This window comes from Oryzias melastigma, linkage group LG8 (assembly GCF_002922805.2).
Source record: "Oryzias melastigma strain HK-1 linkage group LG8, ASM292280v2, whole genome shotgun sequence".
Taxonomy (NCBI): Eukaryota; Metazoa; Chordata; class Actinopteri; order Beloniformes; family Adrianichthyidae; genus Oryzias; species Oryzias melastigma.
In genome coordinates, this window is record NC_050519.1 from 274331 (window position 1) to 290595 (window position 16265).

Here is a 16265-nt window from a genome sequence, read left to right on the forward strand (position 1 = left end):
AACAAGAATGACAATATTAATAGTTTTCATCAGAAATACTTTATTTTGTAGCATTGTATTGAGATAAACTTTCTTAACAATCAAAGGCTGTAACATAAAATGCCTAACAAAAGCCCAAGTGCAAGTGAAGGGTATTTAAATTCAAAACTTCAATCAACGTTCAGTAAAATGAAATAAAAAACATCAAAAATAACATTTTCATAACACTTTCATGTTCATTTTTTGTCAGGACCAAATCTTTTCCTCCTCTGCTGAACTGCAGTAATAAATGAAATAGAGATTTATCATTTCCAATGAACTTTTGTTTTTTAAAACATTAAAGACTGAGAAAAGCGGGATACACTGTGGATAGTTTGACAGTCTGTTACTGCCGCCGCGTTCTCTGGCTGCAGCTCGATGCAGCGACGTGTCCAGCGGAGCTCACGCCATGAATATGCCGGCAGACAGACCGCTATGCTGGGGCTGGATCACGCTTAAACCTCCAGAACATTTAAAACGTCCCCTGGTGCGCTTGCTGTTCAGAACGTCCGCAGCTCTCGGGACGCGGCGCCAGACGCGAGCCGGTACCACCAGACATGGTACTGGACGCGAACCGGAGCCGGGTTAGGGTGCAGGAGCTCTCCAGGTCCTAGCGCCGGCCGGTTTTAGCTCGCAGCTCGGTGTTTGGAGACCTGCCGGTGATGTAGTGAGAGCAGCCGGTGAGTTAAAGGGGGATGAGGGACGGCTGAGTGGTATGGAAAGGACTATGAGAAAATCCACGATTAATGTGTCAAAAAAATTGTTGGCATTAAGCACATGTCAGATTAACGCGTTTTTAACGCGACAAATCTGACAGCCCTAATGAAAATCCAATTTTTTTTAAAGAGAGTGTTGGTGTTAGACTGGGGGCGGAGCTGCCAAAGCAGACTCTTCCTAGAGGGGGCGGTCCCCCTCAAGTCCTGCAGACTGTGCAAAGATCCAGTTATTGCTGTTTGTGTGATACATGCGTACTACTTGCGTGTTAGAAATAAGGAAAAGAGACGATTAGAGAGTATTTTGTGTGAATATCCCACGGCTGGAGTGTCTAACTCAATCACACAGGGGACCAAAATCCAAAACACACCGTAGGTCGCGGGACAAACACGATAAACATTTATTGAACACTCTAAAACTACATTTTTATAACTTTAATACAGTAACTTTTAACATAATTATGAACTGGATATATAGCATTACCTGTGATAATGCTAGTGTGAATGATGTAAGATGAATTTGGCAGCTGAAGATCCTAAAATTGATAGCTAAAAACAATGAAGGTGATAGCTTAAAAGCCAACTAAAGTATTAGCTAAATGCCAAATTAGCCATAAAAAAGAGAACCTAGGTTAGCCAAAAAGAGCTAGCATGTTGCTGAAATATTAGTTAAACTCTAAAACGGCCTAAAAAAGCCCAATGAGGCAAATTCTTTTGTGATTTTGGGCTATATAAATAAAATTGAATTGAATTGAATTAAAATATCTTAGTAATTCTTAGTAATTCCAAAAAGCTAGCAGAATACAATTTTTTAAACTTTAAAAGTGTAACTTTTTAACATAATTATGAATAATAAAAATGCAGGAATATTTTTCCAGAATAAATCAACTTAAACCTTAAATAACATCGGATCATTAATAACAATAGAATTACCTGGAGGGCCGGATCCGGCCCCCAGGCCGTGACTTTGACACGGGTCCTACGGGGTCCTTCAGACACTTATGTATTACGTGCACACCCCGTGCATGGAGTCTTTGTGGGTAAGTACTCACACCTTAACCTCTAGAGTGCGGCGTAAGGACACCTTACCTCCATTATCCTTACGAACACTTCATGACACACTCACCACACACCAACGTGATACGTTCCATTTTTATGAGGTTCTTGGAGGTAGTCGTACGAGCCTCAAAGGAACAGCAAGACACCTTAAGATGCAGTCGCTGCTCTACGACCCTCCATGTGTTGGAATGAGTCAACCAGAGGCTAAAGCTTTGGTTTGTGCTGGTCTCTGTCGGATAGACAGACGGTTCGTCCATAATCTGGAACAACGTGAACAGACTAAAGCGGCTCTTCCTTCCAGCTGGAGTTCGTCCTAAAAGTTGGTTTTCTGGGAGGAAATCGCTGCAGGGATATTGACTGCCGGCCGCCGCCGTGCTGGGGAGTTGATGTTGTTACTGAAGGTCGGTGTGGGGGGGCGGGAGCCCCGGTGGTTTGCTGAGTGGGAAGTTAATTTTGTTCCGAGCAGGCAGCTCGCTGTGGGACTGTGAAATATTAGTCACTCCTAATGAACTGTACAGCACAGCCACAGTTCAGAGGTCCTGAAAACTAATAAAGGCTCACAGAGCGCTGGACTCTTCAGGCGGAGGACGCTCTCGCTGCCGTCCTGATCGCTTTGAGGTCAGCTGGACTCCACACTCATGATTCAAGTTAGGAGCTCAGAGAGGAAGCAAACCTGGAGGGAACATGAGGAGAAACGTGTTTGTAAAGCAGGAGGTAAATCGTTAAACCTTTGCTGGAAACATGAAGGCAGAAACGTTTTGTTCAGAGGTAGAAAATGGATCAAAAGTTTGGATTAAAAAAGCGTATTCTCTCATTTATCTTCTTTTTAAAGTCTTCAACCACAAAGCTTTGTTTTAGTGAGTTTGTTCATGAAAAAAAAGATTTTATATGAAGAAGATATAAGACATTTAGGGAAAAAAAAGAATATTTTCTAACAATTCCCACCTGTTCACAAAATATAAAACAGAATAGAAACAGTTTGATGATCAAAATGATGCAGAAAAATGATTAAAACTTTACATTTATAAACACTGCCTGATACTGCGAATGATTTTCTAGGATTAATATTTTAGGAAGACAATAGAAACAAGTTAAAAGATTTATTTTAAATAAAGCATTTATTAGATAAAGTGTTATTCAGCTAATAAAAATGAAAGGATGCTAAAAAGAAACAACTGGATTCTGGATTTGTCTCGAGTGTTTTTGTGAAAAATATAAAACTGAAGAGCAATTTATTAAAACGTATAAACATTTAGAGATTTTTATGGATGAAATATGTTTTGTGGGATTTTATTGCTCTTGATGAAAGTAGGAGAATTGAGGTTTTAAAATTTAAAAACCTTTAATTTGAGTTTAAATGTGTTCTATCTGTGGTTTTCAAACCCCAAAGTACTGAGATCATTTCAGCAGCCAAATATATTTGGATTTAAAGGAAAATGTGGTTTTTCATCACAGAAGTGAATTCAAAGCACGTCTTCTAATTTCTTTATGAAAACTGAACTCAGATGTTGTTTTAGTCTTGAGTTAGAATGCAGCGACCGACTTCAGTTAAACCTCCTGAAGAACTCAAACGTTTTTGTCTGCATAAACATGAGTCAACAAAAGGAAGGATAAGAATACTAATAATAGTAAGATTTTTTAGTCTATTTTGAAGTTTAGCTAATATTTCAGCTACATGCTAGCTGTTGTTACTAACCTAAGTTTATTTTTTTTTTTTGGCTAATTTGACATTTAGCTAACATTTTAGCTGGCTATCAGCTTCAGTGTTTTTAACTATCAATTTCAGCATCTTCAGAGTCCAAATTCAGCTTCCTGCATTCACACTAGCATTATCACGGGTAATGTTATATATCTAGTTCATAATTTTGTTAAAAGTTACAGTTTTAAAGTTTTAAAAATGTAGTTTAGAGTGATCAATAAATGTTTATCCTGTTCGACCTCGGGTGTGTTTTGGATTTTGGCCCCTGTATGATTGAGTTTGACTCTCCTGCTGTAGGGACTTCAAGAGGGGAGCCCAGTGCATTATGGGAACTCTGCAAAAAGTATTACAAACGTGAGAGCTGTGTTTGGGTTTTAAGTACTGGCCTGATTATTTCACTAAAGATCCGTGTTTTGTGGTTTTAATTGTGACCAAAGGAAACGTCTGTTAACGACTCTTTGAAGGAGGAATCACCAAACCTCTACCTGGACGAGGGTTTGGGTCCCTCACCTTCCTCCTCAGCTTCAGGAAGTCTTCCTCAGCTCAGACTTGGACCCTTCGGTCTTATCGATCACCTTTCGACACTTCCGGAGCCTCAAACGAGTCCAGGCGTCCGTCTTGTCTCAGTAGCAGCTGAGTCTTTTCCCGAGGCGGCGATGACTCCTCGGAGCGTGGCGATTGTCTGCCAGCCTTGGCTTAGCCGCCGCCCTCATGTTTCCTGCCAAAGACAATACAGCTGTGCGAGCGCGCACGGGGGGTTGTTAACTTGAAGCTCCCCTCACAAGGTCATTGCCGCTGCTTTTCAGGTAAAATAAATCACAGGCGGCGAGGCGGAAGGCCACTAGTTATGTGGACGTGATATGTGGCGGGTTGACACCCCCTCAATTTATTCACTTCCTGTTGTGACATGGCGGCAGAGTTCTGTGAGAGCTCATCTAATCACCATATCTTGACAGCTCTCTGCAGATTTGAAACGACTCTGTTCGTCTGAATGAAGGCAGACTGCCGTGGAACACCGGGGTCACATGACGGCGAGCAGCGAGGCTCCATCAGCACGTTTTTGATTGTTTTCCTGCTGCTGCTCATGTTGAAGAACTTCCCGAACGTCTACTTTTTACCTCGTTGATTACTTTGGTTGTTCCTCCTATATTATAATCATTTAAAATGAAGCAAATGGGGGTGTGGCCTTTTGAGTGTCATGTGACTCTACAATGACCTCATTGGGGACAGTCCAACAGCTGTGATCATCCCAGAAGCGTTTCCAAGGCAACACTCTCCCGTTCCATCACCGATCCCTCTGTGTTCCTGACACCTTAAGGCCGGTTCATACTCAGTGATCAGCCATCGCATCAGTCGGATCCACAATCACGCCGTCGGGTTTATTCTGTCATTGGTTGGATTTAATTGGAACACTCCGCTATAACTGTAACAAACTTCTGAGTTGTGTTTATAGTTTTTCTAGCAACTCGATCGTCTCCAGCGTGTATTTCTAGCACAAACACTTGATTAGTCTGTGAACATGCAGGTAAACAAGATGATGTGTTCGACCACTGAACAGGAGCAGGAAATACCAAGGAGTAAGAATACAAAATTAAAAATACATTAGGAGGTGAACTGCATTCTCTAGTGCTGCAAGATATGAGATGTAAGTCGGATCTCTCCAGTAAGTTGCTCTATTTTCAGAGTAGTTGTCTGTTCTCTCTTTGTCTTAGAGTGAAGTTTGGTGTTTTCAGTAACTTCTTCAGTGAGTTGTCATTATTTTACATGTTAAAACGACAGTTTCCTTCATAATAGTTTACTACAATCACTGAAATGAATTCAGGTTAGAGGATGTTGCTATTATTACTACTACTCTATCCATTATATGTGCCGGATTGTATATACTTTACTATTAACACGTTTAAAACTAATTTTATTAAAACTAAACAAAACAAGATGCAGTTTGCACACAGTTGGACTGTGGGTATAAAACTCCTGCTGCAGGTGACGTCACCATCAGGTGTTACATTCTTCAGCGAGCGTTACAATGAAAGTTGGTGTTCTCTGCATTTGGCCCCTCCCCTGAAGGGAGTGGCGAGCTACAGACACAGCCGTGAACCATTTAGTGGTTTAACCCCCAATGCTGAGTGTCAAACAGAGTCACTGGGTCCATTTTTAGAGTCTTGGCCGGGATTTGAACTCACGACCTTCCAGTCTCAGGGCGGACACTCTACCACACGGCCACTGAGCTGGGGCGATTTCGAATTCTAACAACCAGGCTGCAGCGAGGAGCGTGCACGTATCACGTGAACAGCACTAACGGATCCTTGTTCAGTCTGTACGACACGCCAACTTCCCCTTAGAAGTGTTGACTATGACCTGTCGCCCGCAGCACGCCCGTAGATAAAAACACTTTCTCTCTAGGGTTCGCTAAGCGATCTTGATGCTTCGTGCGGGTCACCGTTCTGTCCCGCACAGGTTTGACCATTTTTGAAGCTTCGTTTCCAAAACTCACGTTATCTCCTTTGACCTTCCTAACCAGCTGCAGTTTTTCACAGAATCCAAACTCATAAAAATCCGCCTTCAGTGTTGCCGGATCTGTTAGCATGTTGGGAATCTCATGCATGAAGCTTCTGGAAGACCAACAGACGAAGGTTTGAGGATTGACGGAGGGATTCAGTCGAGACTTGAAACAGGAGCGTGTTGATATGGACCTTAGCATACCGCGGGTGGAGCTGCAGGTGATGCAGGAAGACTGATCTAATCAGGGGATTGTCTCCTCGTCCTTGAAAGCTGGTGGGATGCCCATCAATCTGACCTCTGCACACGGGGCTCAGCCTTTAAATTGGGAGTAGCAGAGCTTTCCTCGGGGACAGAGATTACATTGGAGAGGAGCCAAAGATGCATCAAATATTGAACACAAGCACAGCAGGTTTCTCCAAGTTTGGCTTTTGATGTGAGCTTCAGTCCTGAACAGGAATCCCAGATGTTTCCTTGCATTTGTATTTCTTGTGTCTTCATCCCCTCTAAAACGATCCTCTACCTCTGCTGTTTCTCTCTGCACCCTCAGACAAACAGCTGCGTTCTGACCGAGATCTGCAGTAATATCAAACCAATCAGCGGGGTTCTCCTCGGAGCTCGGAGTGGAGGCATCTTTTGTTTGCCGCTCTCCAACCATCTGTCGGCCTCTTCCCGTTTGTAAACACGGCGGTCCCGGCAGAGCCGCCGTGTCCTTGAGATGCAGACAGATGATGCTGCACCTGAAACAATTAAAACATGATTAAAGTGGAGTAATGAGAGCACATCTCTGAGGCTCGGCAGCTGAAGTTAGGGAGGGAACGGTGAAGACCGCCTACGTCACACGAGTCAAAGTCACGGCCCGGGGGCCGGATCCGGCCCTCCAGATCATTTTATTCTTATTAATGACCCGATGTTATCTTGAGCTCATTTCTAACTTGTAACATTTTGACAAAATATATTTTTATGGAGAGTAAAATATTGAAAGATATTTAAGGTTTAAGTTGATTTATTCTGGAATAATATTCCTGTCTTTTTATTATTCATAATTATGTTAAAAGGTTGTGGTTTTAAAGTTTCAATAATTGGCATTCTGCAGATTTTTGGACTATTTTGGCATTTACTAAGATTTTTTGGCTATTTTGGAGTTTAGCAAATATTTTAGCTACATGCTAGCTGTGTTGGCTAATTTAGGTTTTTTTCAGTTTTTTAGACTTTTTAGAGGTTTAGCTATTTTTCAGCGACATGCTAGGTAACCTAATTTTTTTTTTGTTTTTTTTGTTTTTTCGTTTAATTTGGCATTTAGCTAATATATTCGCTGGCTATCAGCTTCAGCATTTTTAGCTATCAATTTCAGCATCTTCAGTAGCCAAATTCAGCTTACAGCCTTTTTTAAAGCTATTTTGGAGTTTAGCTTATATTTCAACTGCATGTTTTTGCAAATTTTGGCATTTCATTTTAGTTCTTTTAAGCTGTTTTGGAGTTAAACTAATATTTACACGCTAGCTGTTTTGTCTATCCTAAGTTTTTTTTTGTTTTGTTTTGTTTTGATTTTCTAGGCTAATTTGGCATTTAGCTAATATTTTAGCTGGCTATCAATTTCAGGATCTTCAGCTATCAGCTTCAGTTTTTTTAGTTATCAATTTCAGCATCTTCTGCAGCCAAATTCAGCTTCCAGCATTCACACTATCATTATCACAGGTAATGCTATATAGTTCATAATTATGTTAAAAAGTTCCAGTTTTAAAGTTTTAAATTGTAGTTTAGAGTCCAATAAATGTTTATCTAAGATGTGTTTTGGATTTTGTCCCCTTGTGTGATTGAGTTTGACCCCCCGGTCTACGTGAACGTATCTTCACTAAAGTGTACGTTTGAGAAGTGGAGCACAGTATCAAATGAGAGATTTTTTTAAACACATTCATGAGAGATGATCCTCAAAGATCCAGACAGCGGTGGTCCGTTCTGCTTTCCTCTGATGTGTCGTTTCATCTCCCTCACTAACCAGGAATAGGATGAAGTTTCCACCTGGATCTGCTCAGTCGGCCTCTTCTCCCACACCGTCACCTTCTAAATGTCACTCTGTGTTTAAAAGACAGTGGAAGATGAAAGCTGAGGAGCTGGCTGCCGGCCATGCAGGGCTGTGACTAACTGCTGGAGTCACGGCCGATTGATTGAGAGTGAGTCTGCGGACCGTCAGCCAGCGGCGGGACTTCTTCTGTCCACACTCTGGTGCCGTTTGCCAAGGAGGCTCCTCCAGGATCAGTGGAGGAGGCGCTGACATGCCGAGGCTCTTCTGTCTTTGGCTGATTCACGCCGTGTGGCTCCGCCCCCTTTTTACTGCTCCTGTTTCAGAAGGAGGATGCAGAGAAACGCCAAAAAACAACGTTTAGTCGGTCTGTGTCCTGATCCTCAAATAGTGGAAATAAAGAAGTTCACATCTTGTGTTCCGTCGTTCATCAGAGGAGTCGCGTTCTTCAAACTCATTTAAAATCTGAACAATAATGTTTCAAAGCAGTCAAAGTCCTCACTCAACTCTTGATCCACTTTTCTCCGACACATGAACATTTTCACACTTTTGTTTCAACTTTCAAAGTTAAACGCCTGGTTCACGGCGGACGTGGAAGGGAGGCCGCTTCCATTCGCCGCCCTTGTTATCCTATGGCGTGGTTCTCTGCGGACGGCTGGCGCCGTGGAGCGGATCGTTTCGCCATCTGGTATATTTTGTGTGCGAGCGTCAATTGTGGCAGAAGGTTACATCGAGATACACGAGAGAATCTGCTTTATTTTCAAAATGTAACCAATTTTTCACAATAAAACACAGCGATCGACAAACACGATCATGTTTCAATGACAGCCAATCAGGAGACAGAACACAAAGCAATGTATTAAAACAGGAAGTATTCTAAACTGCATTAAAACAATCAGCAAATAGTTAAAGGTGAAGTGTGAAATAAAAGTAAAAACTGTATTCATTTACACATTTGAAGCTACTAAAAGGTGCCTCAGTTATTAAAGACAAGAAGTGTCTAAACAAGTGTATAAAGAAAATGTTAAGTCCAAGTTGTTTTCAAAGTTTAATTTAAGATAAAAGAAATTTAATTCCAAAGAAATAGGTTTTTAGTTAAAATATTTAAGCATTTACAGATTAGCATCAAACAAAAGTGGTTCTAGAGTCGATCCCTGAGGAACTCCTGAAGTCAAACGAACTCAATAACCATGAAAACATTCCAGTATTACTGTAAAAACATGTGATCCTGATTCTAAATGTTGTCAGATCTTTAGTTAAGAGTTTCCTCACAGAAACAGGGCTGTGACGCTGTGACAGTATTATGTGTTACGCCGCTTCTCCTGCTCTCTGGAAAGACCAAGTTCTGCCTCTCTGGCCGGTTTTAAGTCTAATTTAAGATTTAAAAAATAAAAACCTTTTAGGAAATGAGAGATAAATATATCTGAAATGTTTGATTTCCTGATGGATCAATACAAAGTGATAAGAAGCTGATATTTGATGTGTTTGATGGAGTAAATCTTGTTTGATCATCTTCACCTGCTGCTTCCCGACTCCTCACCATCATCCGCTCTACAGCTTTAAACCATTTCATTTACCGTCTGAGCCAAAAGAGACTTTCCGAAGAGGGAAAGGATTTGTTCTTTTGGAGGTTTTAGGTGAAACATCTTCATCTTTCATGTCTTCATTCCTGCAGCTTCATCCTGAAATGAAAACAAACCTTTTTTACCTTGAAAGTTTCGGTTCTCCGTTCTGACAGATCGTCTCTCTCTGTTCCAGCGTTCACCATGATGATCGTCCTGGCTCTGATCCGGATCGGGAAAGGCCGAGGCGAGGGTCGCCCGCCTGTGGCCAACCTGTACGGCGTCCCCAACCTGTTCGGGGTGTGCGTGTACTCCTTCATGTGCCAGCACTCGCTGCCGTCCCTGGTGACGCCCATCTCGGAGAAGAAGCGCGTTGGCGCTCTGGTGCTGGCCGACTACACGCTGATCCTGGCCTTCTACGTGCTGCTGTCCTTCACCGCCATCTTCTGCTTCGACAGCTCGCTGCTGCACGACATGTACACGCTCAACTTCACCGACAACTGCGACGTGCTGGACATCCCGGTGCTGCGCTACTTCCTGGGCCTCTTCCCCGTCTTCACCATCAGCACCAACTTCCCCATCATCGCCGTGACGCTCCGCAACAACTGGAAGACGCTGTTCCACCGGGACGGCGGCACCTACCCGTGGGTGGTGGACCGGGTGGTGTTCCCGCTCATCACGCTGGTGCCGCCCATCGTGGTGGCCTTCTGCACGCACAACCTGGAGTCCCTGGTGGGCATCACCGGCTCCTACGCCGGCACCGGCATCCAGTACGTCATCCCGGCCTTCCTGGTGTTCTACGCCAGGCGCCACCTGGAGCCGGTGATGGGCAGGGACTGCGTGAACAAGCACCAGTCGCCCTTCCACCACGCCTTCTGGGTGTGGTTCGTTCTGCTGTGGGCCGCCTCCTGCCTCATGTTCGTCACGGCCAACATCATCCTGACCGACACCAGGAAGTGAGCGTGTGAACTCGGGGCCGTCCGGCAGCTGGACGGACCGCGTGCCTTTCTGTGGGAATCTGGTGTAATTAAAGATTAATTTCTGACATTTTCTGACCGGGACCAAAGTTTTTAATCTGAAGCTGTAGCGGCGCGAGAGCGCGGCGAAAAGGGAACTCAGAAACGATCTGCACACAGAGGCATTTTGGGAAAAGTTTACGGCGGAGGAGAGCGGATAGATCGGCGCCGCCTTCTACCTCGAGTCTTTAAGGAACGCCGCGGTTCTGACTGACGGGCTTCACGAAAACGCCTCACTGAGGCGGAGAAGCAAAGCAGCTGAGAGGAGAGGAGGCGGGAAAAGAGGAAGCGGCTGTCAGAGCGCGACTTGTGTTCCGTTGTAATGAGATTGGAGCCCGAACCGACGGTGAAGAGGAAAGAGCGCGGCGGGATGATCACTCTCGTGCAGCTGACGCGTCCCCCGCCTCCCGAGCGGCGCCGGACCTGCTGACTGATAAACAGGCTCCCCACTTTATCAGCACCGACGCAGGGCGTGTCCTGTCCTCGCCGTCGGGCCGGCTCCTCATCTCTCACCCTGACGGGACGTTTGGGATCGGCGGCGGCGGCGGCCTCTGACCTGCCGGCGCTGACGGAGTCTTTAACGTCTCTGAAGGACGTCCCAGGATTCTGATGGTGTCAGTCCGGCCTATCAGAACCAGCACAGTGGATTTGATTGTTTTGCACTTTATTTCCGTCTCCAATGATTCACCTTTCACAGGTAAATGAGCAGAGACCTCACCTACAGGGAAACCACACTCTAGTGTGACATACAGTCTAAAACAGTTTTGACTTCATCTGTAGACGATCAAACTGATAACTCCAAAGAATTTAAATTATATTTAAGCATCAACATTTAACAGCATTTACAGAATATCATAAACTAAAGTGGTACCAGAGTCGATCCCTGAGGAACTCCTAAAGTAACACAATAACCATTAAAACATTCCAGTATTACTGTAAAAACATTTAAAACAGTCACATCTGTAGTTAAGAATCCCCTGACAGAAACATGAAGCTGCTGTCCTCACTGGGTCGTGACGCAGTGAACACACTAAAAAATGAAACGTTCAATTCCAATTAACGAACTCTCTGTAATTTGCAGGATTTAAAATTATTAGTTTTGTCAAATTAAAATTTGAGTCGATGGTTTATTAAGCATTAAATTTTAGTTTGATAAACTAATATTTTAGTAAGAAATTACAGAACGTTTGTTAATTGATACGTTTCAGTTTTTACAGTGTATCAGTAGCATGTGTGATGCTGCATTTTCCTGCTCTATATAGGCAAAGTTCTGCCTCTTTGACCTTTTTTTAAGTCTAATTTAAGATAAAAAAAAGGGAATTCTAAAGAATTAGAAATTAGGGTTTAAATCAAAATATTTAAGCATCAAGATGTAGCAGCATTTACAGAATATCATAAACTAAAGTGGTGCCAGAGTCGATCCCTGAGGAACTCCTAAAGTAACACAGTAACCATTAAAACATTCCAGTATTACCGATTCAAAATGCAGTCAGATCTTTAGTTAAGAATTTCCTGACACAAACAGGAAGCTGCTGTCCTCATTGGGACGCGACGCCGTGACCACACTGTAAAAAGTGAACCGTTGGATCAAATATTACAATTTTAAAATGATTAGTTTTAAAAAAATTAGCATTGAGTTGAATTGATGGTTTATTCAACTCAATGTTTTAATTTTATAAAAGCTAATGTTATTAAATGTAACAAATGGCAAAACTTTGTCTTAATTGATCCAAGGTTTCACTTTTTACAGTCCTTCTTAGCACGTGTGATGCTGCCTTTTCCTGCTCTCTGAAAGGTAAAGTTCTGTCTCTTACGCCTGTTTTTCAGGTTTAATATAAGATTTTTAAAAAAGTGAATTCCAAAGAACTAGGTTTTAAATTAAAATATTTAAGCATCAACATTTAACAGCATTTACGGAATATCATAAACTGAAGTGGTGCCAGAGTCGATCCCTGAGGAACTCCTAAAGTAACGATAAGCATTAAAACATTCCAGCATTAGCGGTTCTAAACACAGTCGGGTGTTCAGTTAAGAATTTCCTGACGGATAGCCGCCGTGTTCATTGTCCTCATTACAGTGACCACACTGTAAAAATAAAATGTTGGATAAAATATAAATATTAATTTAACTCATTAAAATTTTGAGTTGAATTAACCTTCAACTCAAAATTTTAATTTGATGAAAACTAAAATGTTAAATGTAATAAATGACATAACTTTTGTTAATTGATCCAACATTTCACTGTTTACAGTGATGCGGCTCAGTAGCATGTGTGACGCAGTTCTGCCTCTTTGGTCTTTTTCTGGCCCCGCCCCTTTGGCGTTTCTGATTCTTTTTTCTGTGATCTTCCATCTGTGTTGACCTGACATGAGGGCGCTGATGTTCAGCGTCTGCTCTGGAGCGGGGGATCGAACCGTCCGTGTCTGTTCCTGATTTTTTATGGGTTCTGCTCCGGTCGGGTTCAGAACGACCTTTTGGGTTGTGCCAAACTGCTGCCTTTGTTTCTCTCTTCCTGCTCCGTCTTTCATTCATTCGTTTGTGTTTCAGATACATTTGTGATTCACCTTTTATAAAAACGTTTACAGCTTTCAGTTTGTTTCTGTTCATTTTTTATGATTGAAATAAATAAAGACTCGATCTGAATGTTTTTGGCCTGAAGATGTTTGTCTTTATTTTCATAAACCGAGTCTAGAATGAACGACAGACACTCGGATGTTTTCTAGTAGAAACGTTTCTACACAAACAGATCAAAGTGGATCAAATTCAGTCTTTTCCTGAAGTAACTCTTTAACTAATATTGGGAAAACCAAACTCAGTGAATTGTAAGGAAGCAGCTGAAGCGAACGTCCTGTAAGACAAAGTTCAGGGAATAAAGTGTTGAAAGATGCAGAATCGGTTTCAATAAAGTCGATCGTGACACTCTTGAAGATTTAGACAAAAACATTGATACATGAGAAACCCTCCTATCTGGTGTAGTTTTTATGCTTTTACTGGAACATCTGATCATGTTTTCTGCTAAAAACCAGCATATTACTGTTTTTTTCAGAGGTGGGCGGGGCTGCTAAACGTTGCTTTAAAATACTAGAATTCAAGTGTTATTTACAAACAGACGACTGGATCCAAGTGAAACAGGTTTTACTATCACAGACAGGAGAACTGGAGCCAAGAGTCCTCAAAGCTACATCAGGGTCAGGCAGGCAGAGGTCAAACACGAACATGAGGGCCTCAGAGGACAACCAGAGCGGTCCAGGCGAGGGTCGGGGCAGGCGGCAAATGAAGCAGAAGATCAGGTCAGGAGAACACTCAGCGATGCAGGCAGAGCGGCACAAACAAGACTTCACACGGATTCATGATCATTCTGATCTTCAGTTTTTAATTATCCTGTCTAACATCAATCAGATCAGACCTGAAGACTTCTTCTGTTGTGTATATTTGTATAAACCTCTTTTGTATTTCAGGCTGAACTTTATTTATTTTGATTACATTCGTATTCTTGTTTTGTTGGACATAAATCTTCTCATGGATTTCCAGACTGTTCCCGGCGATCTCTTCAATATAATGATTATTATATCATTATAATGTTTTAAACTGAACAGCGTCGTTTTCTAAGACAGTTTCTGCAGAAATTCACCTCTGAGTTGTGGGCGGGAGCAGGAACAACCCCGCCCCCGTTCCCCTCAGCAGAGAGCTTGTTTATTTTCTACATCATAAATGGGATTTTTTGTCTGCTCCTGATTCACAACAATTTGAATACAGAAAACTCAGAAACGCAACTTTAGTCTTTAGTTTCTTTGATATATTTCCTTCATCGGGAAGTGCCACAGGAATGTGTTAAAAACATTTAGCTTATCCTCAGGTGTAAAAGTAACTGGAGTAAAGTACTCGAGTACTGAGTTTGAGTGTAAAATGAGCTTTTTTGCTTATTTTATCCTTTTGAAAAAATGTGGATTTCTTTTCCAAATAAAAGAAATGTATTTCCTGTTTTCAAAATAAAATATAAATGCAAGAAAAGAGAAGATGAATCAAATGTAACTAAAAGGTCACAAATAAAAGTACTCTGCACTGAGAGTATTTCTATAAGATACAACAGTTAAGAACATGAAAGAACTTTAAAATGTCGTATTTTCATACTTTTCTCAATAATAATTAAACAATAATATATTTGTTGTGATAACATTTCATTGTTTTGGTGCCTGGAAGCATAATTGACTTTTGATTGTCTTGTTTTTGTAAACAAGTAAACATCTTGTTGAAAATATTTATATTTATACATTATTTATCAATTACCAGTTTATTTAATTATAATTTGTACAAGAAAACTTTATTGTTTTACATCAGTTGACAAAATGATTTTTTTTCTGTTACATCACTTCCTTTGGTTTGGTTGAGATTTTCAAAATAAATCTAATAGTTATTGATGTTTCTACTTTGAGTTCTTGTTGAAAAAATTTAATAAAATAAAATAATATCTTTAATAAAGTTAAAGTCTTTGTGTTTTAACAGACATTTCTTCCTGTTAAACTTTGTGTTTGTCCTGATGTTTTGTCCTGATGTTTTGTCCTGATGTTTTGTCCTAATGTCATCCCAGCATGAAGCCTTATGGGTCCGATTCAGGGAAGATAAAGCCTCTTTGAGTTATCTTCTATTCATGTTCCCGCCTCAGACGTGTCAGCGTCTGGTTGAACATGACGGCCTGGAATAACGGCCGGCTGTGGATGTTGGCGGCGTGAAACCTTTAAGGAGACAAATGGCGCCCCGGGCTGTTTGCAGACTTCCAAACAAATCCATTTGTTCTTCTGCAGCCCCCCCCCCATCCTCTGACATCACGCCACGCTTGCCGTGTTTCTGTGAGCGCCGGCAGTAATTGGCATCTTTTTCAGCGTCCTGCTCGCTTCAATCTTCTCTGAAGCACCTCAGTGTTTTATTTATACAAGAGAAGCAGTTTTTATTATCAAAGTGAACCCGAACCCCCCCCCCCCCCCAGCATTTCAATCTGCAGGCTGCTTCCATTTACCTTCTGCCCCTTTATGAATGGGGGGAGGGGGGGGTCTGCATGTTTGGGGGGCAGAGCTTTAATTGGAAACGCAAACGTGCCCCGCCTTAATTAATTCAGCCGCTGCTTTATTGTTTGGGGGGGGGGTCTTGTAATAAATGTTTGATCTCCTGGGAAACGATATTGGATTTCTCTTTTTCTGAATCTGTTTGCTTCATTAAATCCATCAAACGAATCAACCCTGAAGTTTCCCGCCGTTTCCAAGAGCAGATTTGAGGTTTTTCCTCTGAGTTTGTCTGAGATTCTGTTGGTTCAGAATCGGTTCTGGTCAACTGGACTGGAAGTCCTCACTTCCTGAATGAATTCCAGGAGTTGTTCCTCAACAGAGTTAAACCATATTTGATGCATCCGTTTCTGAGACTCCGATCTCATGAGTCTGATCCAAACTTTCATTTAAAAAACATTCTAACTGTGTTTGTGTCCAAATCCTCTAATACTCATTATAAAAACTTCTGTCACATTTAAAATTATTAGTTTGAATCAAATGAACATTTTGATTTGATGATTTACTTAACTTAACATTTAATTTGGTATAAAGTACTTTTTTAAATGTAACAAATTACAGAACTTTTGCTAATTGATCCAAATTTTCCCTTTTTTTCAGTGTTTACTATTTTCTAGTG

The 16265-nt window shown here is 41.7% G+C and overlaps 1 protein-coding gene across 1 annotated transcript in view; it reads left to right on the top strand.

The window, feature by feature from the left end:
- tmem104 (transmembrane protein 104) overlaps positions 1 to 13236 on the top strand; it is a 58363-nt gene extending 45127 nt beyond the window's left edge. The window contains exon 10 of the mRNA XM_036213083.1: positions 9770 to 13236. Coding sequence (XP_036068976.1) covers positions 9770 to 10533 — 764 coding nt within the window. The 3' untranslated portion in view covers positions 10534 to 13236. The remainder of the gene's footprint in view (positions 1 to 9769) is intronic.
- Positions 13237 to 16265: the final 3029 nt, after the last annotated feature.